The sequence below is a fragment of the Gossypium hirsutum genome, chromosome A07 (genome assembly GCF_007990345.1).
Source record: "Gossypium hirsutum isolate 1008001.06 chromosome A07, Gossypium_hirsutum_v2.1, whole genome shotgun sequence".
Classification (NCBI taxonomy): Eukaryota; Viridiplantae; Streptophyta; class Magnoliopsida; order Malvales; family Malvaceae; genus Gossypium; species Gossypium hirsutum.
In genome coordinates, this window is record NC_053430.1 from 21,986,601 (window position 1) to 22,012,192 (window position 25,592).

The following is a 25,592-nucleotide window of genomic DNA, read 5'->3' on the forward strand; positions in this document are numbered from 1 at the left end:
TGTATGAATGTGCTTTTGGTATGTTTAGGTACATAAGCATTTGGGAGTGAAAATGACAAGTTTTGGTTTGAATTTGGATGCACACGACTTGGGACACGAACTGTCACGAGGCCGTGTGTCCTTGTGCCTTATTTGTATTCAATATAGGTTGGTTCACACGGGCACAGAGAGTTACACAGCCTGGCGACACTACCATGTGACCTTATATTACATGGATACAGTTAGTTACACGGTCAGCGAACACGAGCATGTGAAGTAGCCACACGACCATGTCTTAAGCCACACGATTTGGGCTCTATCACACGGCCATGTGCCCCCTGTTTTGAAATTTTTCATATTTTCACTAAATCTTCTGATTTGTTTCTAATTGGTCCCTGATTATTTCTAAACTATTTTTAAGGCCTCGTAGACCTGATTTTAGGCCAATGAGTGTATGTTTCACTTTAAATTACATGACAATATAAATGATGACAATTAATTAGAAAACTTGATGCTATTTGATAATAGATGTTCTGCTTTGTATTGTAATACTCCGTAACCCTACTCCGACAACGAAGACAGGTTAGAGGTGTTACAAAGCATCTGTAAAGATTGTTTTGTTTTCCATATTGACTAAAGTTTATTTGACATAGCATGGTACGAAATCCTCCGACCAAGGAGCTTCACAATCACAATCTTGGACATTCGTTATGCAATAAAATCATGAACCCGTTCAGAAAACTTAATCGAAGGTATCCCATCAACCACTTCCTTCACAGCATTGCCTTCATTTAAGATGAAATCCTCATCCTTTTGCAACAAGCTAATATCGCCAAAGGTACCTAACAACCTGTCTTTCCATGACACAGTGGTTTTCTGACCTAAGCCAATTGACATCCCCGCTCCATCCACAATAGGATCATCAAGATCCAGAGGTTCATTCGACCTCTTCCAGATCTTCTTCATTGCTCGTCCTAAGGCTCCATCGACAGTCAACACCCCATCAACCATTTTTCCTTAAAACTTTTATTATTAATTTTACACTTTTTAATTTTAGAAATAAAATTAGTGGTTGCACTTTATTATAACCTCAATAGTTATTTACTTGTAATTCTTTTATATACCAAAATATAATAAGAAAAAAAAATAATATCTTCAATATAATATCTCAATTATCATGATAAAACTTTATTCTCTCAATTTTTTTTAATTTAATAATACTTTTCCTATTTTGTTCGAGTGTTGAGATTTACTAAACATTCCAGACGAACAATAATTGAGAAAAATTGGAACCAAAGTTCACCGACTTAATTAAATGACAATAACTCAATCCAATTATGTCACGTGACAATGTTTCAAATTGGACCGCTTCAATGTAGTTGATGTTAATAAAACATTGACATGTCATGATTAGGGCAAGCAACTATCTGAACCTATTGACATGAATCATGACTAATAAGTCAAAAACAACTTTATTTGTTTAAAGCTTCTAGATTTGAAGGGGAGAGAATGGTTGTGAGAATAAGAGTGAAGATGAGGCTTGAGATTTTGTGGTTCCACTTCTAGTGCTATAAAATATAATTCCCCAGTTTCAAGTTCACTGTTCAAATGCCATAAAATGTACTTTCCGAGCTTTGATACTTATCTCACTATTTTCAAGAAAAGATATATAGCTTATCGTATATTTTAAGAACACATATCTTGCGGCAACCGTAAATCTAGAAGAGCCTGGCCTTGATCTTAAAAAATAATAAATTGCAGTTTAAATCCTTATAAAATTATAAATTAATATAACGGTATAATTAAATTTTTACCCCAAAAATTTTATTTCAATTTTATTCCCTATAATGATTTTCTAACTTTGCTCTGTCTAGCGGATTTAAATTCAAACGCCAAATGTTGAAAAAACACCCATAAAAAAGATTGTACCATAAAAGTTCCAAATTCCTTTTTCTTTTTTTCTTTTTTTGCATGTTCGTTTAATTTTTGCCCATCTTCTCTTTAAACAAATGTTAATAGATATAAAAGACAACTGATAATAAGCAATCATTGATACAAAGTAAAGGTTGAAAGTTGAAACTGAATTTCTATGGGGGAGAAAAACCAATTTGGCTAAAGTGAATGAGAAATGGGAACCACATAGGAGGTGAGGTGAGGGAGAATTGGTCCTGCAGTTACCGAGCTCATGGTACCATGTTAATACAATTATGATTGAAGTCAAGTCACATCCTGCACAAAAAAGGAAAAGAGAGGAGATAAGGTCCACTATACTACTAAAACTCAGTAGGGAAAAAAGGTAATGTAACATCTCCACCTTATCCTATGTATATATCTAATCTTTTGTCATTTTCCTTAATTCTTTTTTTATTAATCGAGAATTTACTTAGATGACAGGCATCCACAAAGTGAATCTGAACTTAAGCATGCAGGTAGGCAAGGAGATATTGAAACAGTTTAGTCGTGAATTGGCTATCAATCAGTTTAATTCAGTGGTCAATCACCAGTTATACAATTACAGTAAAAGAATTAGAGTCCCTAATTAACAACCTTTGGAAACAAAATATGATAACATAAAAGCTAGTGGTTATAGGTATAAAACAGTTTTGTTAGTAAACAAGCTTTCTAATTCTACCACTAAAAAGTTCCACACACCACACCTTGAGTTTATAAAAGATTTAAAATTACAATTTATCATAAACTTTGAAAATAACATTATTAAAAAAAAAACAACCATGAACCCCATGACATGGACCATTAAAAAAATAATATCACCATGACAAGGCCTACAATAGGTAGGAGAAAAAAAAAGCAGTACCTAAATTGTATATCTTTATAACAAAATAGGTAATTGTTTCGACAGAGTGGAAAATATCTCTCAAGAGAAACAAGAAAATGGAAAATAAAATATATCCCATTATTATGAATAAATTTGATTTACTTTGGATTACTCCGAATCATAATACCAAACTCAGATTTGTATTCATATAAAAACAAGTTCACTATAAAAAGAAATCAGTAATGATTGAGATTGGCATTTCAGAGTTAAGCAAAAGTAGCGCAAATATGAAGAGAATCTTTAGATATAATAATAAGCCATAATAATAGGCTTGAAAAAGAATGGCAATCAACCATTACAAAGGGCAGCAGCTAATGCTAAATGCATCAGATGATCTACATGGACAAAATCAGGGCAACCAACCAAAGGGAATGGCAAAAATCACAACCTTCTCCCAACTATACTGTGTATACATAAATTCACTAATAATCAAAATCTTGTTTATGTACTGACAAATTACACAGGCAACTTGCCCCCATTTACGTTTTGATTGAAGATTGAACCAACCAACCAACCTCGATTTAAAGACGGAAAGTAGTAGCAAAAACCTCAGCGGATCGTAATTGTCATTTGCAGATGCACACTTTGATTACGTAAAAGGAAGTAGTCCTTTGAATCGACACTAGCGAAAGAATTACATTTATCCAACAAATCAACAAGCAAAGGTCACAGATGCCATTTCAGTGCTAACTTGTTGCCTCACATTGTCATTTGCTTTTAGTTCATGTAGAGTGCCACTCTTTTGTGCAATGTCACCAAAGGGAGGTAAAATCTAAAATAGTCCCTAATTGTATATTTTAACAGGCTTCTCAAAGGTGTGCCGGTTCTGCAAAGAAGCGTGATGTTATTAGAGTCTACTATTCCAGGCATCTCCAAAGGCCAGTCATTTTCATGGACTTGGAAAAAGCAGATATATTAATCGCAGTCTTAAAGAATATCTTTATCCTTAGGGTATGTTTGTTATCAACTGATTTCTGCTGAAACTTTGGGAATACTTTATGGTTATTACCTGATTAGCAGCATAAGCTCTTTTCGGAGCATTGTCAGAGTGCTCCAGCCCAAGATACTGCTCCCAAGCACCATAAACATCTCGTCTCTGAGTATATGTATAGTAAAACCAAAATTAGAGTAACATCCTAATGAAACTTGGAAAATTTTTCGAATATCTATAAGCAAAACAATGTGCACACCTGAAAACGACTAGATACAATATCAGAATCTTGAAGGTACTCTGGCCGGCCAAGTGAGAGGAATGCAAACTTCCACTGAAAAAACAAATAGGATTCATATAAATAAAACGGAGAATACATAACTGAAAAGGAAAAACTAGTTAAAAAGAAATATTAACAGAGGATACATCACCATCAGAGTTCCTACTATACATCAATTCAAATTCAAAAAGAGGAGAGAGAAAAGGGGTTGAACACACTAAGAATTAGGGTAAACCAGTGAGCACAAGTTCACTTAGGATTCAGGAAGTACAACAAACCTTAGCAAAGTCCTCATCAGGAACTTGCAGCTTCTTTTGTATTCGGACTTTTATTTCAGCCAGTGTCTCACCTTCATGAATCACCAAGAAAAAGGGCTCTCCAAAATTCAGAATTTGCTGTCAAAACAAGAGGCAAAAACATTGGTAAGGAAACATAATAGTGATAAAGAAGTAATCTTAGGCAAAGCAAAATGGCAACTGAAAATAAGATGATGTAAAAAAAATTATTACCATCTGGTTCTGTGCAGTTTCTTTAGTGAAGTGGTAAACATGAATTAGGCGATCATTTGGACCAAGATTTTTCTCTTCTTCTGGAATCTGCAAGATTAAGAAACAAAGATCAAAATCAGCACTCTATTAACTTAAAGAAAGCCATTATCCAAGAAATGATATTCAAAAAATCAAAACCAACAAAATACAACAGAAAGAAAATGATTCCTTAGATCATAGCAGGAAGCATGAGTGCATGCATAAGAGATAGAGAGCAGGGTGGAGGAACTGACCTCTTCTGCCCGTAATGTCCAGTACTGGTCATTTATATTCTCAATCTTCTCACTAGGTGGGAAAATCTGCAGAAATGTGATGGAAACAAAATTTTGTGACTAAAGGGAAGAAAAGGGAACAATAGGTGAATAAAGGAACCCCAAATTAGCAAACCAGGAAGAGCAGAAAATACAAACCACATAAAGGAATATACAATTTAAGAAACTAACCCATGAAACAATCTTTTCAACAAGCAATGTCAAGTTTTAAACAGATAAGACAACTGATGGCATTAGAAGATTATGAAAAATAAGATATTAGGCAATACATCACCTATACATTCAGATCAAATTAAATAAACATGGCTCATTCCCCATTTCCAGGGTAAACACTGATATGAGCAAAAAATAATCATGATAACATGACACTCAAACCTTGTAGATCTTGTGATAGAAAACTTCAAGCAACCGCAGTTCTGCATCAGGATGAGACAACTCTACCTGTTTCCGAAAGATTATTAACAATATTAACAATTTTTACTCTATTATTTAAGAAATTATCCATAAAAAGTATACATGACCTCAACATGATCATTTGACCCATCAAATGAAAGAAAACTTACCTTTGTCTTAAGATCATTAATCACATCGCCCACAGTGCTTTGTTTTGGAAGCCTAATTGTATGGATAACAACCTGGATCACAAAAAACCCAATTTTAGTGTACTACAACAGAACTTTTACATCATTCATCAAAACTCTTAAATATGATCCATATACTCACTTCATCCTTAGTAGCATGATGAAATGCTACCTTCAAGGTTTTCAAACCTTGTAATTCTGGTAGAGGGATGTCTAAAACTTCATAGTATAAAATATCAGAAGTCTGTCAACAAACAAAATTGGTTAGCTTTTAGCCCTATCATCATTTGGCCTCTCGATATGCATTGTTAAGGGGATTTGATTATTACCTGATTGTAGTGGACCAGCATGTCAGACAAATGATCCACCCCACGATACTTAATAGGCTGAGGTTTGGGTTGCTGAGAGTAACAATTGTGAGATGTAAGCCTGATTTTTGACGGATCATTCAAACCAAGTTGCTGAGCTACTCTTTCAACAACATCATCATAGGTATAAAGCCTTGACCTAAACATTCAAAAGGAAGGAGTGTAAGGCCTTGATCATCAAATTCATATTTAAAATAGAAGAAAATAACAGTAAGAAAAGGTATGTCAATAGAAAAAAAGTACAGGAAGGCAACTTCAACTGAAATTTTGAACTTACATCTCAAGACAAAAATCATCTTCCTTGGGTTTCTCCAAAGACCGAAAGTGTACAATCTACCATAAAGAAATTTAAAAAAAAATGAAAATATTGCTTTAGTGAATGAAGCAAAAAAGATTATTCAAGCTGGATATAACTGAAGGGTTGTATATTCCAAGAAACGACTGAAAGTGTACAATCTGCCATAAAGAAATGTCTTCACAAATAGGATAACAGCTTAATATGCCTTTGGACAACATTCAAAAGTGAGCCAAAACAGTTTGAAGGCTATGTGAATATATAGAGCTTTTACTGTATCATTAATAGACAAAAAATATAACCATACACCTTATACTTTTTCGGACACATACAAATGAAAGGGCTGCACTCATCACTCATCCAAACAAGTAAAACTTCTAATAGCATTTTCTCTTGTATTTAGTTTCTGGGTGACAGTCCTGTTAAGTTTTATGTATAACGTAAGCAAACTGGAATTAATTATGCTGATAATTCTCTTTAAATAGAAAATGCAGAACAAAATGTGATTTGACTATTTTCATTCATCAAATGCATTTATTTTCAAAGAGTGGAAAGATTGAATTTTTTTTAAAATTAGGGAATTTAATAAAGAAATAGATGGTGCTTCTGGAACCAAACACTATTATTTATAATTGTTGATATCATGATCTTATCAACCAAACTCTGAAGCCCATTGAGACAATGAAAGTAATGCCAATGCTATTAAAAAAGTTAACTTGTTTTCTTCTTTAACCTATTACCAATGCTTACCAACATTAGCACATGCAACCACTAACCTAATATGTCAGATCAAAAACTGCTCATGGAATTAATGAATGCGACCAAAAAAGCAGACAAATAGTATTCAGTTAATCAAACTACCACTGAGAGAACAAAGTGCTCAATATATTGCACATTAGCTCCTGAATATCATGAGTGAAAATCTACCTTTTATAGGTCTGAATATTCGTAGAAACAAATAACCCAGGCATCAGATTGGACTGAAAAGACGCAAGACTAATCTACCTACCACACATCATCCATCACAATCATACAAAAAGTAGCTATATGACCAGACAGGTCAACCCTCATGCTTGATATCCATCAAGACTTCAGATGAAAATGCAGTGAAAACAATAGAATAACTGCAAGAAGGTAGTATATAAAGGATAAACAGAATTTACTTGGCGATTATGCACATATTCCAAAAATGAAGGAACATCTGGATAGCGGAATTGTTCAATGCTTTCAACAGGAAGAGACTTTTGAAAGCAAACTATGTCACCATCCTCAAGCTGCAGTGGAAAATGATGGAATATCAAAACAGTTAAGTAGGATCAAACCAAATAAGAATTGTCCCAAGGACCCAAAATGAGGTACAATGCATACCTGGCTAGCTCGGAATGTGATTTTCTTGTCAATGGGTTCACACATAACACTGGGCTCAAACTTAATTTCCTGTACATTAAAGCATACCCAATGTATTATTCCTCATTACATTTTCAAAATTTATGCAAACGCTTGGACAAAAGAACCAGATGGACATTATATCCATTTCACTGTCAAACACAAAAATATACAGGAACTTTTATCCAAGTTTTTTATCAACTATTCAAGTGAAAATAAATTAGAAAATGCCTGAATAGTTCCAACTAAAACCACCATAGAGGAAGAAAAAAAATGTCTTTTCTAGGACTATGCATTAGTTTCAATTACCATCTCCTCAAACGCAAGCAAAAAAGAGAGAAATGACAGGAAAAAGTTAAAAGAGAACTAAAAATTGCACTGCTGTAGAACGAATAATTGGAAGCAAACCTCGTAAAGGTTGATCTCTTCATCAGGAGCATATCCTGCCATTTTGTTTAATTTTGATAAAATTTCAATCGGCTTGCCAGTGCTTTTCACAAACAGCCTTCCAACAAAGCTGATGCAACAGAAAGATAATCTCTTATAAGATTTCACATAATTCCCCGAAGATAAGGGGAAACACGCAACATGAGACAACTTACCGAAGCTCTTCTTTCTCAGGATTATAGTGCTTAAAGAAAAGTAAAATATCCTCCTTCGTCTTATCCGGAGGAGCAATTGGGCGTAAATCCTGAAAAGTAATGTTTAAGTCATGAAAAGAATACAAGATGACCGCAAAATTACCAAGGGGAAGAAGGCAAAACTGGATGAAACACTCATTTTTAAATGATTCATATACATAGGGTTTGCCTAAAGAATTTAGCAAAAAGGAGACAGTTACAAATCCAATTTTTAGTTAAAGGGCGGATAAGTTATTCTGTGCTGGACATGAGTGAAGCTTAAAACCTAATGGTCTGATTCCTACTTATTCCTTTTATATTGGAGGTTTCTGAAGCTTTGACCCATGGTCACTACTCACTAGAACTAAGAGTTCAGCACTCTACCAAAAAACAACAAGGCCATTGGAAAATGCCTAACTTCTATGGTGACAACAGACAGCATTTTGCACTTGGAAGCTTTTAGAATCCCAACTAAGGCCTATCCTTCAGGATCTCTCCTAGTTCTCATTTTTAAATGATTCACAGACATAGGATTTGCCTAAAGAATTTAGCAAAAAGGAGACAGTTACAAATCCAACTTTTAATTGAAGGGCAGATAAGTTATTCTGCGGTGGACATGAGTGAAGCTTAAAACCTCATGGTCTGTTTCCTACTTATTCCTTTTACATTGGAGGTTTCCAAAGCTTTGATCCATGGTCAGTACTCGCTAGAACTAAGAGTTCAGCACTCTACCAAAAAACAATAAGGCTATTGGCAAATGCCTAACTTCTATGGTGACAACAGACAGCCTTTTCCACTTGGAAGCTTTTAGAATCCCAACTGAGGCCTATCCTTCAGGATCTCTCCTAATTATAATTTTGGGATTGGAGAATGAAGATCCTGAATGGGATAAAAAAAAAACATAACTAGACAGAAAATTTGAGAGATGGAAAGCCAAATTACCAGTCCAAGCTCAACTTCCAAGAACAACCTCAATTCTGCATTGTGAACTTTATTTGATACCTCCCGCAGTGTTCCAACCTACAGTGAGGAAATTCAAAGTTGGGCAGTGTTAGATCCTTGACAAACAAAAAAGGAAATTTCAGCAAATTTCTATGTTGTCCAGGTTTTTTCTGTATTTTTTTAAGAAGAAAAACATGTATAAATAGTATAAATATATACTCATTCAACAGGAGAGGCATGCAACAATATGCATGCAAAGGTTTTAAAACCAAAAGGACCTTAACTATGCTGAACAAAAACGGAAGCTAAAACTAGACACAATTACTTCTGAAACAAGGTTTTAGAACCAAAACAATATAAGTGACGCTTAGGAATATTACAGATTGTGTTTCCTCCAAAGGTGTCAATGGTCGGTTTGGACGGTATGTATGATTTTGACGCTTGGCCCACAACCAGAAACGCTGAAGTTGCACTGGTATGCCAAACTCTTTAGCAATCTCTTCCTGCGTGCACCAACAAGTGAAATCATGAACACAGGAGATAACTATTACCATAAGTGCCAAGTACAAGCCAAGAAGAAATCTTTTTATTTCCTTTTCTCTGTTTACCATACCTTAAACACATTGAAAGTTATCTGCTTCTGAATTCGAAAACTCCTGACTTTATCATGATCCACAAGATCAAAATATATATCCTTCCCAATTTGCTCTGCAAGATCATCATCTCGTGCAACCTGGACAATCATATAGCTGTAAGAAACTACTCTCAATAATGCTCCATCCAGCCACTAAAATAATAAATCAAACAACAACCTTTATAATAGTGTAAAGGTGTGCCTCTGCCTTCTCTTTTTTCTTATGCTCCTTCTCTTCTTGTTCTTTCTTCAACCTCTCCTAGAAACATCATAAAAAACATTGCACATTAGATTGTGAGAAAGGGAAGATCGGAAATGATCAAATTGAGAAACAACACCTAAAATCAGCTTGAGACTACTAAAAATGCTGAACTATCCTAGTTGGAGCCATAAACAACCCGAGCTCAAACCCAGCTAGGGACTAGTTAATAACTCCCTTCCACCACATCTCTCGACTTGGCTCATTTTTAGCTCTAATATGTTAACAACAGAATCTTACCCTAAGATGTTCGGCAATATCCTTCTCATCCACATTACATATTATCTTGTCTTTGTCACTTTCACGTATATACACCAGCATGTATGCATTTGAGTATTTGGTAAATTTAAAAGGAGTATTATTGAATCCTGGATTTGTCTGTGGTAACTGGCACATTAGAAGAAAGAAACTTTGTTAAATCATAACCCAGAAGATACATATAATTAAAAGAAAAAAAGCTAAAACAAAAAGTTCATAAACAGTGCGTAAAACATACTAAGATAGTACCTCTTCTTCACCACCATACTGCTCCTCCAATGCCCTTTTCATATCTTCTTTGGTTACTCTTTCATCATCAAATTTATACCTGAAAAGCATTCAATATCAATACAAAAGAAGTATCACCTGCAAGTCTCCGAAGCATAGCTGGCATATGTATGCTGTAAATAAAGTACCTTAAATACAATCAGCATAGGTTAGTTTAATAGTTGTGCAGCAGACTAAGCATTTAGTAATCAATTAGTTTAACATTTGTGCAGCAGACTAAGCATTTAGTAATCAATTCCTTTTCTTTTCTTTTCTTTTTTTTTTTTTTTTTTTTTTTTTTTTTTTTTTTTTTTTTTGCTGCTGCAAAGGATTGAATGCATTAATATGATCCATACCATTGATCAGAAAGAGTCGGCCTGATAAATGCATAATAATGTCCACCATGCACCCCACCACTGTGAACGAGGACACTGTAACCAAACTCAAAGATGTAAGCACCAGCTGTTATTATAAGCATTAAAGAAACATAAAGTAGCATGTGCTGTCACTAAATTTCTGCACAAGCACAATCAACTTGAGATCAGTTACCATCTTTCATAGTATCATTAGAGAACCCCGGTACATGGTTTCTAAACTTAATGTTATTATAAGCAGTGAAGAAACATAAAGTAGTATGTGCAACCCATCAAATCTGTGCACCAGCACAATCAACTGATACGCGTAAACAATCTTTCTACACATTATTAGAGAAACCAAGTACGTGATTCATTTCTCAACTTCTGTTTGTTTTTGCTCACCATCTTAAAGTAAGCAATTGGAAAAATAACTATGTGCAATTGTTGAGGTCAGTTGAGGGGAATGTAACACAGAATCAGCATTCTCTAGCCTCTCTACATCAGGAAGGTAAAGATGCCTCAACTGAAATTTCAAAAATTTGAGGACAAATTCTTTATCCAATTATACCATCTTCTTTGGATTAGGGTCTTCACAAAGAAGACTATTCTAAGTCCAACATCTCCTTCATAGTTCATAAGTCGGTAGAAAAGTAATTATCAACCCTAAACCTTAGAATTTTGATGTCAACAGGAATATTAGTAATTATCTTCCATGCTGGATAGGACATTAAGTCAAAGTCAATTGGGTCCCATCTTTAATATATTTGAGGTACAGTGCTTTTCCTTTATACATTAGTTTGGGTATCATTACTTAGCCTAACCACTTACCAAACCCTAATCCTAGTAGACAAATAAGTATTTTCCCATCTATATCTCTTTGTATTGACCAAACTTGGTAGAGTGGATTTAATCAAGGATATGAATTATTTTTTCTTTTGAGAATGTTGTTATTCAGTACTAGCACTTCATGTTCTTTTCTCTTGCTAGTTGCTACGTTGTTTGAGGTTTCAGACTACCTTCCACATAATGTTGTCAAGGGCACCAAGCGTACTCAAGGCGCTAGGACCTTTATATAGCCTGAGGCGCAAGACGCAAAAAAAGCGCTCACCCGAGTAAACCGAGGTGCAAAAAAAGCGCTAGCCCTAGTAAACTGAGGCCCAAGCATATAAATATACATGTAAAATGTATATAAAAACATATGTAACTAATACATATAATTAATAAGTACTAATTAATTAGTAAAAGAAAGATAAATTTTAATATAGTTCAATTTATAAATTCAAAACATTGTTCAATAATTTAAGTTTGATGATTTACTTAATGTATTGTAAAATAAAACACCATAAGAACAAAATTATATATCATCATCAGAAACTAGCTCTAAATTTCCTTCATCTTCTCTTGAAAAGTTCTAACTTTTAAGAGTTAACTAGGTTTTTATATAATAAAATTAGATCAATAATTAATTAAAAAATCATTTATTATATTTTATTATATTTTTCTTTTAAAAGCAAAAATAATATATATATAAATAGGAGAATGGCTCTTCAGTGAGGCACGCTTTTTTTGCGCCTAGCTTTGCAACAAAGGCACCCAAAAGCACACCAGGCACTCGCCTGATTGAAGTCACCTCGCCTTGAGGTGGCTGAGGCGGTAATGGCATTTGCGCTGCGCCTAGGCACGCCTTGACATCACTGCTTCCACGCACGACCCTCTTTGAGATAAAAAAAATCCCAACTAAACTAACCCTAATTGAGTTATGCCCAAAAATATCTATTTCCACCAAAATGACTTCACAAAAAAAATATAAGTATACAATTTTTGTTACAATGAAGCCCGTACCAGATCCTGAACAATAAAAAGCCTTACCATAAAACCATTAATGAATTACTACTAATGATACAAGTTCAGAAAAATATATATCAAACATATCAAAGAAGTTATAAAACATCTAGAAAGTATTTCCACCATGAAAACGAGTAAAAAAAAAAATTCAAGTCCAAAGAAAATGTGAAGGTATAAAATTTGGATATCCTTCAACTTTCCATCAAGAGCAGCTTATTCTAGCTACTGGTTACCAAAAGATGGAAATGGAAGAGCACAGCTGAGACAGGCTAAATGCTTAATGTTATAGGTACCTGTGAAGCGTGTAAAGATTGCGGACTCTCCTATCAGCATCTGGTGATAAGTATTTTCCACCATCTCGGTCAAGGTCAAGTTGCAAAGGGAACTCATAGCGATCATTAATCTACATAACAAATGGAAATATTAATTTTACCATTAGAATCCAGGATAAAAACACACTTAACAACTGTTAGCACAACCCAATAAAAGCATGCAAATAAAGAACTAATATTTGTCAGATGACAGAACTTGCAGCAATTCCTCACTGAGATAAGGAATGTCAATTTACGCTGAAGACATCAAACAGGCGTAATGGTGCCTCTTTAAGTTTTTGTTACTAAAAGCATCCACGGTGTGTGTGTAACATAAGGATTTCTGTTCTCTAAACAAAATGAAGAGAGGCTGGAAAGTCTACGAAGTTAGTTTTAAGTTTTAATGCAAAACTTCATCAAAACCACACAACAAATTAGCATCGCAATACAACAGCTATTAATAAGATGCAGACAACTAGTAATTGTATTCTGCCAGGTGAGTTGGTTTGAACCCCACGCTTCCAAACCGAAAAAAAAAAAAAGATTCAAATATTTTAATAGCACAGAACATGCCAACCGGCCATTCACAGAGGGGAGGGGGGAACCACTACAGGTGAGAACCAACACCCCCCAAGCTTCGATTCTTTTACATGGTCTGGGGACTGGTCCCCTATATAGCTTTAACCCTTCATCTTTCTTGAAGTGCATGTGTCCGACACATGGATATGATGATACGACCTCTAAGTACGTGGAAAGAAATAGAAATATCTGACCATACTTGTGCCGGGCACATACTGTATCTGACACACACACCCAAGTCCGACTAACAAAGCCAGTCAAAGGGAGCATAGTGGGCCCCTTGCCAGGCACCATTCCCAGACCTAGCTAGCACCTAGCAGCACACAGTTAGAGCTCATTACATCTGCTATTTTTTGCAACAATTGTTTGCATGTATTACGAGTTAAACAAGAACATATAACTATTTTTTTCTCTACTTCTGCAAAAAGAAAATTTATCATCATGTATTATTAAGCACTAACAGCGAAGCCCCTGGACCGCACATGCACCATTGGCTATGAAGAACCACGCAGAATTAAGATGTTATAACTGCTGACCTTGACCATAGTGTCCCGCATAAAATCATATTCAAATCGCTTAAGCTGAAGCTGAAGGACCGGAGGGAAGTCAATAAACAAGACACCCTTCTTAGCATCCTGCAATAACATCATCCAAAATGCAATTATTTAAACAGGAAAAGATATTACACAGAATCAGATATAATGCACTGAGCAAAGGATAAAACAAATAATAGAAAAATGAATGCTTGTATCAAGAGAGAACTTGAAAAGCTACCCTGTTTCAGAAATAGAGAAGATGGCATTTTGTTACTACAATAGCAAAAATAGCCACATTTTGTACACCCTGGCCAAAATAGTGGCTCTTATGCAGCTTTGTACCACTGAAAAACGATCTAACTAAAGGCAAATTTGCTAGTAATCAAATAACTTATGATGTATGCACAGATCATCCTATCGGTATTGTCTTAGAAGCATGAAATTAATTGATGAAATCCTGCATCTACTTTAATCAACCTCATCATAAGCATCATCTAGAATCTAGCATTTTGCAAAATACATAGAAGCTAACCTGCAAGCCATATTGTTCGGCATGATATTTATTATCACCTTCAAGGCGTTCAACTTCTACATACTTGTCAAAAGAAGCATATACATCATGACAGCCTTTAACATCAAGCTGAAGATCTGGTATAGGCAAAAAGTAAATTAGCATCACATGGAGAACAGGACATAAATTCCAACCAGTTATTTCAGAAAAAAAAAAAAAAAAAAGATACCATAAAATGACTCCTTCCTTGTAGATTTATAATCCACATTAATGCACTCAATGTAATTCATATGGTGCCCCTCAAACAACTGTTGTATGGTGCCTTCCACAACAGTTCCCTGGTGGCATAACAGAAGCAAACAAAATTTACTTCAATTTCACATTAGAATGAACTCATGGTTAAAGATCATTGAAGCTTTTTACCTTCATTTTATCTTCAAGTTTTTCACACAGAACTCTATTAAGTTCTTGAACATCGTGCTGCATGAAAGAATCATGTGTGTCCCATCCAAAAGATTTGGTCAGCTCTTTTGTTGCAACACTGCTGTCACTGTACTGGAGTTTGTAAAATAAACTCTGCAGAGCAAGAGGGATGCTTCCTGATGGCATATCATTCTCAGTTGTAGGCATATGATACACTGCCTGAAATATAACATCAGAAGCATTAGCAAAAGTGATCCATCAACACATCCGTTCAACAAGACATGGAGCATCAGTACTTACCTTCCTGAAGTAAGGAATGTGATACAGAGTTTGAAGCAGAGAATTCATGTAACATGTTGCTCCTTGATTTTTAAGTCCAACATAACCAGTTTCCTTCTTTGAGTCATATGTCCAGTAATCAACAATCCTGCGGACAACCACCTCTGCTTCAACAATCAAAGTGTCATTCACAAGATACCCTCTGCAAGGATCATATAACTCGCCGAGGGGCATAAAGGATGTAAAACCCCAATCACTTTCTCGTGCATTGAACTGGTGCTGTGTGTCTGTAAAAATCCAAGTCAGGTGCAAATTTAATAAGCTTATCATTATTCTCTCCAATGGTATGACCAAATTCACATCAAGTTACAGAAAGATACTAGAGAAAACTAAGACATGAACATGGTACTAAAAGCTACACTAGTGCACAACCTACAGATTCATTGGAGGGGGGGGGGAATGAAACTGAACATTAGTCAGATGCTATACATGCAAGGAGAGCACTATGGTCACAAGGAAAAAGGGGATTGTACCAAAGAAAAAGGACAAAAAATCTTAAAATCAGCCAAGTTTAGTCATGTCATTCAATCATCAGAAATGACAATGATATCAAGAACTCCATATTGAAAAAAAGGGCATCATAAAGGCCACATTTTCTTTTTAACCTGATTAGTAATCAGAGATAACCTGCCTTTTATTGCATCAAATCTACATTAGACTGTTTACAGAGTAACAAAAGCATAACTCCTAAATGATGAAACAACATCACAAATAAGGATGTTCTAGAGCTGGTATTGATCATAGCAAAAAAAAACTGATTCAATGAAATCCAGAAACAAACTAATTTGATGTTATAATACCAACGGAAGAAAATACTGAAACAGTGTACAGATCATCTACTTAAAGGGTAATACCTTTTCTGATAGAATATTTATTATGAATTTGATTAACTACTGCCAAACTGAACTGGGCATATCTACTCCACCCATAGGGTAAGCTTGCTGAGTCAGCAACATCCAAATACATAGACAAATGATCCACATTGTTTCCCTTTGGAAATAGCAGTATTCGCCTAAGCAATTCAAACCAGAAGTATCAAATCATCAATTATCATCGCCAAAAAAATATAACGAAAGAAAGAACAGTAGCAATATCAACAAGGGAAAGAGATATACCATTTATAACCACCGACAACGAAGACTTCAGAATAATGCTTCTTAGCGTTTAACCTAGAGAAGTTTTCAATCCTCCAAGTGAATCTTGATGAAGGAGGATCCTCAACTGGTTGATTTTCCACAGTATTTGCAGCTTCGGGTTGCGCTACAACTAACAATTAAGATATAAATCACAAAGATCATAATCAAATTAAACCCTCTTTTCAGTCTACCCAAAAAAAAAAGGTAGAAAATTTCGGAACTTGCATTGATGTAAGCGAATCAAAGAAGTAAATTTCTCAAAACAACAAAAAAAATACCTTCCATGGGCTGGTGATTGTCGGTCAAATCAGACTGTGGGACGAGCATTTCCTCATCTTCTTGTTGCTAAAAAATCAAGGAAAATTTCAAAAAAGAATTTATTAAATCAGAAGAATCAGATCCATCAAGAAACCAAATTGGACAAAGAAAAACCCTAAAAAACTCCAAAAAAAATCAATTAATCAAAAAAATCATAAAAAGGAGTAAAAATAGAGAGAAACAGAGAAAGAGTACATCGATAGGGGCAGGGGCCATAACAGTCATAGCTATGAAATTGAGAGGTAAACAAGCTTACGAAAACAAGAGGAACGAGAAAGGCGAAACTCGGAGAAAGATTTTTTCTCTATTTTTTGGGTTGATTTTATTTGGTGATTTTATTACAGTGAAGAGAAGCGAGGAGAAAGCAAGGTCTTTCGATGGTCTTTATTTGGGAAATGGGTAATTTTGGAATTTCATTCATTTTCTGTACTTCCTTTTTGTTCTTGAGAGATGGCTAATTGGATACGGTCAAACACATATACTTCACCTTTACCACTATTCGAATACGATGTATCATAATTCAATAATACAAATAAAAATTACAAAATAAAAGTTGAACTTCCCTTTTAATCCCTTATAATAAATTTAATCTATAATTTAGTCTTTTTTTTATATTGGTCAATCAAATAAAAATAAGATGAATCTTATGAAGAACCGAGGGGAAAGCTTTCACTAGATCATAAAAGGTAGACATTATTTCGTCTTTTCCTTTAAATCATTCAAGTGTATTTAAATTTTATTTAATCTTTAAATAAATTGATTAAATCGCTAATATATTAGAATTTTTTATTAAAATTTTAAAATTACAAAAATACTTACAAAATAATTTATTGATATATTTTTGTCTGAATGGCTTAAATATTATTTTGTATGAATGTCTTAACACTATTTTTAACCTTACAGTCTGTCCAAACAAATCTAAAAACTAAAATAATGAAATTCCATGCATTGGATTTGATTTATTTTTCATTTTGGAATTGGTTACGACAGAATGATTCCAAAAATAAGAATTTAATTACCACTCTGAGTAACCAAGGGAGTCTGCAACTTACCGATATGATAATAAATGATGAGGTAGGAAAAATATAAGGTAATTTCATTGGAAAATTCCCTTGCTTCAAATGACAAGTCAAAAGATGACTTTTAAGTTGTAATAAAAAAAAAGAGATGACTTTTAAAATAAGGTTGTTACTTTGATTAAACAATTTTGACACATTTCCTGGGGTCAGAAATATGACCTAAAGTATTAAAGAAATAGAGATTAACATAATACTCAACCAAAATAGAGATCATAAGAATATAAGAAATTCCTGGAAAGTTAAAAAACTCAAGACTCAAAAACAATTCACTTGTTTGATGGAACTTTCGTCTTAAATGTTTAGCTCAATCCAGCTAGAATTTAAAGCTTAAAGGATTACTCATAGCTAGAGAAGACCAAAATACTTAACCCTAATCAGTTATTGCAATACAAATCGAAAGAAATCAGGCTTGATGAGAGTATCCTGCCACAAAAGATGCACAAGGCTCTTCTCATCGAGTAATTTCCGAAAAATGTTGCATATGTAACTGTGATGTTTGTTTTGACGTCAAAGGGGCAAAATTAAAACCCCATCCGTAACAAAATTGATCTTTGGCTCTTTTTGAGAGCCTAGACGGCAAAACACCCACCACATTGGGGGTGCAGTTATACAGGTGTATGCAAGAAGAAGACATGTATTGTGACAACAGTAATGTTTCCCTACACATATCCGTTTGGTCTCTCTCCACTTTGTGCGGATCTCTTCTGCATGCTTGCTTCATAATGTTGAATAGCAGCATCTAGAGCCTGCACAAGTCATATTCAACAGGAGCAAACTTCAGAAAATAGTTCAACCTAATTAACCAACTTTGATTAATGATATGCCCCAATAGGCATTGCTCGCTGGCTCCGGAATGTATAGGAGCTGATTTCATCCCATAGAACACGAGTCATGACTGCACCTGCATGTGCTGCTAATAACATCTGCTCATGAGGCTAATGGAATTAGAATGCCCCGATCCAAAACCAGCATATGCAAGCCAGTAGTTTAACTTTGGAGCCCAAAGTTCACAAGAATAAGTGAAACTACTACTGCCTAGCAGTTTAACTCATATAGTTCCTCTGAATTCTCCCTTTCATTTTTCCGGACTTGAACTAAGAAATAAGAAAAGTTCACACCTGATGCATTGGACGAACAAGGAGGGAAACCTGATGCCGAAGCTCTGATGGGACAGATCCCTTAATCTCCTGAATTTTATGGCGGACTTATAAATTATTAAAATTAAGTGTATCCAAAATAGAGGTAAAGGCAAAGCATCTTCAACAAATCATTCAAAGAAATTATGCTTCAGCATCACTCAAGCCAGGAAGATAAGAGAAGGGTACAGGAGGTAAATTAGACAAAATAACTGCAGAAAGGGTAGAATTGGAAAGTTGAGTGAAGAAACTTCTCCATTTTTTATTTTTCTGACATTTACCTCTAGCTGTGGATAGATATTTGACATGGCATCCTTTAATCTGTTTACCTGCATACAGTTACCGAATGAACAACAATTCAGAATGACAGATTTATGAAAAGAAAAAATTTATAATCAAGAAAGTCAATCACATTGAGATTAACATTCAGAATGCAATCCTTTCATTTATGGTCGTCATCAGCTTTCAGGATACTGTTAATAACAGATAAAATACACAGCATTTCTGAAAACAAAAAATGTCTGAGAAAAAAAAAAGACAGATTTTCCTTGCAAATACTCAAAAGCAGCCTAGCTTGTTTGAAGAAATGGTTCTTTTGTAACAAAATTTTTCCTTCTCTCTGACTCTGTGGGTGTCTATCATTATATGCAGGACAGAAGGAGAGAGTTCAGGACTAACACAACCAGTTTGAAAATTTATTTAAAACTTGAATTTTCATCCATTGAGAGCAAACATCATCAACCTTCATTAATAAGGTAGTTAGCCAGCTCCAGGCTTTTTTATAACAATAAGTGCAGCATTTACCTTCACATAGAGGTAAGTGGTGGTGATAGGATATGATGCCCAAAAATGTTTGAGTAGTTCAAGGATTGATGTCCAATGCTGGAAACATTCAGAAGTTCTCTATAAGCAAACCAAAGTCTAGAAATAAAATTATCAAATTAAGCAAAATAAAGATGCACAGCCATAAGGGTTAAGGCAGAACAGGTAATATTCCAAAATCCATTGTATAAAATGCAACTATATCAAGTACACTAACAAAGAAATCTCACATGCAATAGCTCCTCCTTAGTTTTCCTCGGAAGTCTGTCCAGAACACTCTCTTGAGGATTTTTCCCAATATGATATTTGGTGTTGGAGATACTATTGGTCAAAGCATCAAAAACCTGTATGATAAAGTTTCACTGTTAGTTCTTATATCCACCACTTCCCATTATTAACAAGCACCATGAAAATATTGCCGTTACTTGATGAGCAACTTCAGGTTTGACAATAGGCTCCTTCAACCCCATAGCTTTAATCGATGAGATGGACTCCCTTAAAGAACCATACACCTCCTGGGTGCTCAAACCGCATTTTATTTGTTCAATTTCACCAAGTGCATCTCCAGAACTTCTAAGTGCATTAGCTTGTTGAGAATCAAAATAATCTCGAGGGTCCTGGTTTTGGGCACACACAAATAAGGTATCTACAGAAAAGCATCTATTAAAACCACATCACAGGAGTCACCTTAATGCAAAGTGGTGCTAGTGGAAGAGTATTTGGTCCCTGAAGATCTTCTATTTCAGTCATCCTTGATAACCTATCTAACCTCTCACGGCTTGTATCCCCATCAGATTCTCCCTTATTTGATGATTCTAATGCAAAGATAGAACATAAATACCCATAGAACATAAATACCTATTCTACAGCATAAAACCACAGTTGTAAAATAAATTAGGAGAAAACCAATACGAACTCTGTTTTGACTGCAAGTGCTTCTGCTACAGCCTTCGTGTCTTCCAACTCCACATCTACATTCAAATTCATAGAGCAGATGCAATCCAATGAGACATGTATGTTCTCAAAAAGAAAAACTGGACATCAAGTATCAGAAAGCCATTACTAAACCAATATATATATATATGTGCAAGAAAAAAATAAATAATAAATAAATTCTGCAGTGGTAAATAAATTCAAGGGAAAGCCTTTACCTACAGCTCTTCCCTCAAGAACAACCGCAGCATGCCGGTTAATATCCTGGGATAGAGATCTTTTGTATAGCTCATTTTGTGATTCTGTCATTTCCTTACTACCTTCACGTAAAATCCCATGATCCTGCAGGTTAAGAAACATAAACAGATATGATTTTTTATTTTCCCTAAAGTTAAAACTGTAGAATTCATCCATTACAAACCTTAAACAAACATACATGACCCAGGGGTCAAACTTGATAAATGAAACAAAAAAATTCACTTTTATCTTCAAATTATCAAAAAGCAAACCTCTAAAAAGCAGTTACAAAATGAATTAATTCACTTAAGTGATAGCATCGAACATACCGGAAGATGTGTATAATCATCACCCTCATCAGCCTCCATGTCCAGAGTTGGGTCAACCCGCCGGATCTGCAAAGAACACATTATACAAAAGGGTAAGGACCATCCTCATTCATGGTATTATTCACAGGAGAAAAAAAAATCAACGGAGAACAAGATATCCCAGTTAGGAGATTATGTTTACTAGGTATTTTATGACTTCGATTGTAATGTTTATAGCTGTCAAGGCTATTCAAGGTTACTTTGAGGTTATAATTGGTTTTTCTTTTTTAAATTTTACTAGGGTTTTAAGGTAATTGTAAGTACCTATTTTAGTTTCAATTGGGTTTTGCAAACCTAGCTGTTCATGCATCCGCAACATATTCGTGTAACTTTTCAATTCCATGGTCAAGTTTAAAGTATTATATATTTATATAAATTTTGACATATTAGTACATTTGTGTCACTGTTTCGTGTCATGTCATGTTTTAGTTATTTTTTCAATATCGTGTTCATGTCGTGTCCAATTTACCAGGTCAAGGTTTTGGATATTGAACATTGAATTATTGAGATTTGCCACTAAAGGTTCTGCCTGGTTCTCTTCCTAAGTTCTTCTGTTTCTCCTTCAATCTCTTCTGTTTCCCTCTAATTGCTTCTATCTATTTCTGATTTTCTCTCTTGATTTCCATATTCTATCTGTTCCTCCTACTTGTCTACATCAAGGATTATTCCAGTTTTGGGGGGGGGGTGAAGAAAGAACAAATAGCACCTTCTTCCGCGCCTCACTTGCCAATATGTCATCCTGCTTTAGAAATACAGCAAGTTCCTCATCTTCAGCAGCCTCTGCTGCAGCAGCAATACTGTTTTTCGTACTATGTAGGTATTCTGCTCTAAAATATTTTGTCCAGAAAGTCCTTTCTGACATCTATAAACCAAAAAAAAAAGACAGTAGGGCATACGGAAAACATGCAGAATGAATCATACCTAATGGTCATCTTCAAATAGCCAATATACCAATAGGGTCATTGTTTATAGGCCAACTGCTAGAAGAAAAGAATTGTTTCAATGCTCCAGGTACCTTGTTAGGAACATAACTTAAGAATGCACGGTGAACAGCTGGCTTCTCCGCAAATATCTGTCACATATCATCAAGCATTGGTTATACTTACACCAAGTCTGACAGCCAAAGACTAATGATTAAACTAATAATAGTAGAAACAAAATTTAAGAAACAAGATAAGTTTAAATAGGCTCTTGGCATTAACTAAATATAATGAAAGAAAGAAAAAATGAAAAAGATACCATACTTGAAGAATGACCTCCGGTGTCAAATTAAATGTGACTTTGTTTGTCTGCATAACAGCAGGATAAAGATAATATAAATCTTCTGTACCCAACTTACTTGGAAAATGACATTAAATAAACTAATATATGGTAATTGATCTTGTGAGTGAGACATAGGCACATGGAATGGGAAAGACGTAAGCAAGTATGCAATTGTTAGTGAGAGTGAAAGAGAGAAAGGTTGTACCCGACCATCAGTTGATGGTTTGATGTCAGAAATCATTGCACTTTTGAAACCCAGCCGCTGTTTTGTCTTTTTGCTGGCCTCTCTATCCAACAACTTCTGCAATTTATGCAGAGGAAGATTTTAATATTTATTCCAATATAACAGTCTCCACAGAAGAAAACAAAGGCCTAATGTGCACTTAACCTTTCGTGTTGCCCAAAACTCAGTTTCTGTGAGGACACCACTTAGCACAAATTGCTTGTGAAGTTTCTGCAGTTCACTGAGAAGAAGAAATGTCATTTAGGAAGTTCTTGTCAGCTCAGGAAGTTCCATCCAGTAGCAAAGAACCCAGCCAAGCAGCAGTAGAGACTTTCAAGAAAAGAAAAGCCAATGACATATAATAAGAAAATGTTTAAAACACACATTCAGTTAAGAATTTTGTTTTACATGTGAATCTGCTCAGAATACTTAAGTAGTTGTCACAACACAACTCACATGATCATTACCTTATTTATCCTATTAGGCTTAAATGATGTAGATATACATATAAAAGGCTATCATGTATGACATCCTGTGTCCATTTCAAACTAACATATTTTACGTTCCACTAATCATGCATAAGAACAAATGAAATTTTTTGTTGCTAAAATTTTCATATTTACAAAGATACAAAATGACATATCTTCTAAAAAGACACAAGGAGATTATTTCAGAGCAAACTTACTATCAACACCTTGTAATATGTTTTAAATCCCTCTAGAAGTTATGGTTTACAATTTATCTAATATCAACATGACTTACATTTTTATAAACCACAGCCTGACTAAAAGTTCCCTTATCTATCTGAAATCCTTCCAAGCAAAAACTTAATCCTGTAAACCACCACTATATTAATTACTTCCCCTTGCAGCATGTTTTTTCCTATTTTCCCTCTCACCTTAAACTTTTTCTTATGTTTTCTTAAGTAAGCCTCTTCAAATCCTCAAGCCAACCCAGTTGGCATTCACAACACAAACTGGTTTGACACAAAAAGGTAAATTTACCTATCTTCCTGTAATAACTTAATTCGCAGCTCCATTTCAGCGGCACTGAGTTGCTCATCAGGATATGCAACAGTAGGTTTTTCAGAAACTTCTCCACCCTTTGCAAGAACTTTTCCTATTCATGATAAACAAACATCATATCTTGAAACAAGTGTGCTAAAACTTCAATTAATACAATGTAACATGCAAAGCGTAGAAGAGTGAAAATAAAGGAGAAGAGAAAAGGGGATTTTTAAGTTTTTACTTAAAACCACCTCAGGCCCATAAGGGCTAAGGATAGAAATTAAACAGAATTATACACTTGTTAAGAGAAGAGAAAAGAATCTTTAATGCCTAAAATAAAAAGCAAGAACAAATTAACACCATTGATTAGCTACTCATGTTAATAAGGAGGAATAGAAAAGGAAAATTCGTTCTCAAACAATTTACAAAAAAAAAAAAAAAAAAAGAAATTCAAAATTCAAAAACATGCATGACAACTGCTAAGAACAAGGAAAAACATGAAAGCAAATCCTTAATAAAATCCTAGAACCATATTGTGCCAAACTCATTTGACTTGAACATGTAACTTACCCACAAAATCTCGACATTCTTGAAGATCTGAATAATTTTCGAACTCAAAGATGAAACTCCCATTCTGAAAACAACACATAAAGAAAATTTCAACATATCATTGATCCATAAAAAAAGCATTTGGATTCAATCTAAATAAAGACTAAAATAAATCAATAACCAAAACAATGATTATCCAACCCGATAGGAAACATATATTTAATCAACATAAACAAAGATACCTGATTGTTAGTAAGATTAAGCCATGGCGGCTTATTTGATCCTTCCTTCGTATGCTTTTTGCCTGCAAATTTCACCATTTAAGCAGCATTATTTAGACAGTACGATAGCTTGCATTCATACCAAATTACACACAGCAATTTACCTTTAATGTATCGAAACTCCACATCAAGCTTTCCAGCTGATTTAGGATTATGAGGCACAAATAAAATTTTCTCAAACGTCTGTACAAAGCAAAGTTACTTAGATAATTATTTCTTCGAATCATTCAATAATTATTCAACCATTACAACATAAAAATTCATATATTAATACAACAAAACACACCACGAACTTTAAAAACATCCTATATAATTCCAAAAAAGTGAATAAAATTTAAAAATATCTATCAGTAAATACAATGCGTATAAATTTCAAATTTCGTAAAAAAGAATATGAACTGTAAACATCAGTTCATTATTCTTTTTCAACATTGACAAATTTGAAATTCAGTAAATAAATTCAATAAAAATAAATAAAATAAAATGAGTACCATTCTAAGAGTACCGGGAGTTCCTGGATCCTTGATTGTGGTCTTATACTTAGCTCGCTTAGTCACGTGAGTGCTCGCCATCTTCGATTAATTAGGACAACAATTTACCAAAAATAAGAGAAATAATATTATTGATGAAAGAAAATCAAATAATCAAGCTTTACAGTTTTGTTTATATTGTAGTTAGAGAAAGAGAGAAGGGATCGAGCAGGCAGAGTGAGGAAGAGGCGACTGAAAACTGAAAAGCCAAAGATCAACCCAGAAATCCAACAAAGGAAGCATCGGAACCAGGGAGAGACAATTATTGAGAGAAAAAAAACTTCAAAAAGAAAAACAATCAAAACTGGGATGTAGAATTGGATTGTTGAGTTTCAGGCTCAAATATATGACTCA

The 25,592-nt window shown here is 34.5% G+C and overlaps 2 protein-coding genes across 3 annotated transcripts; both read right to left on the reverse strand.

Moving 5' to 3' along the window:
* Positions 1-1,905: 1,905 nt before the first annotated feature.
* LOC107953139 (ubiquitin C-terminal hydrolase 13) lies at positions 1,906-17,277 on the reverse strand. 2 transcript variants are annotated; one of them, XM_041117764.1, is made up of 32 exons: positions 17,006-17,277; positions 16,771-16,837; positions 16,472-16,622; positions 16,211-16,368; positions 15,318-15,583; positions 15,018-15,236; positions 14,824-14,932; positions 14,616-14,731; positions 14,084-14,182; positions 12,951-13,060; positions 10,813-10,887; positions 10,439-10,517; positions 10,172-10,318; positions 9,851-9,931; positions 9,652-9,771; positions 9,419-9,541; positions 9,039-9,116; positions 8,079-8,167; positions 7,885-7,993; positions 7,459-7,527; positions 7,254-7,364; positions 6,073-6,128; positions 5,757-5,934; positions 5,570-5,671; positions 5,410-5,481; positions 5,222-5,287; positions 4,808-4,873; positions 4,536-4,622; positions 4,305-4,421; positions 4,006-4,080; positions 3,825-3,911; positions 1,906-2,208 (listed from the first exon to the last, which is right to left on the reverse strand). In XM_041117764.1, the coding sequence occupies exons 1-32, from the start codon at positions 17,033-17,035 to the stop codon at positions 2,197-2,199; spliced, it is 3,324 nt and encodes a 1,107-aa protein (XP_040973698.1). In that variant the 5' UTR covers positions 17,036-17,277; the 3' UTR covers positions 1,906-2,196. The 2 variants fall into 2 exon arrangements, with proteins under 2 accessions (XP_040973698.1, XP_016743862.2); XM_016888373.2 differs by lacking the exon at positions 1,906-2,208 and adding an exon at positions 3,033-3,641.
* Positions 17,278-18,144: 867 nt separating this feature from the next.
* LOC107953138 (general transcription and DNA repair factor IIH subunit TFB1-1) lies at positions 18,145-25,553 on the reverse strand. Its single transcript, XM_041117765.1, has 21 exons — positions 25,200-25,553; positions 24,813-24,891; positions 24,670-24,731; positions 24,449-24,512; positions 23,876-23,990; positions 23,037-23,112; positions 22,854-22,949; positions 22,630-22,674; positions 22,401-22,457; positions 22,092-22,247; positions 21,347-21,412; positions 20,999-21,122; positions 20,764-20,818; positions 20,706-20,710; positions 20,535-20,662; positions 20,273-20,464; positions 20,078-20,191; positions 19,830-19,907; positions 19,307-19,354; positions 19,008-19,076; positions 18,145-18,635 (listed from the first exon to the last, which is right to left on the reverse strand). The coding sequence occupies exons 1-21, from the start codon at positions 25,278-25,280 to the stop codon at positions 18,549-18,551; spliced, it is 1,797 nt and encodes a 598-aa protein (XP_040973699.1). The 5' UTR covers positions 25,281-25,553; the 3' UTR covers positions 18,145-18,548.
* Positions 25,554-25,592: the final 39 nt, after the last annotated feature.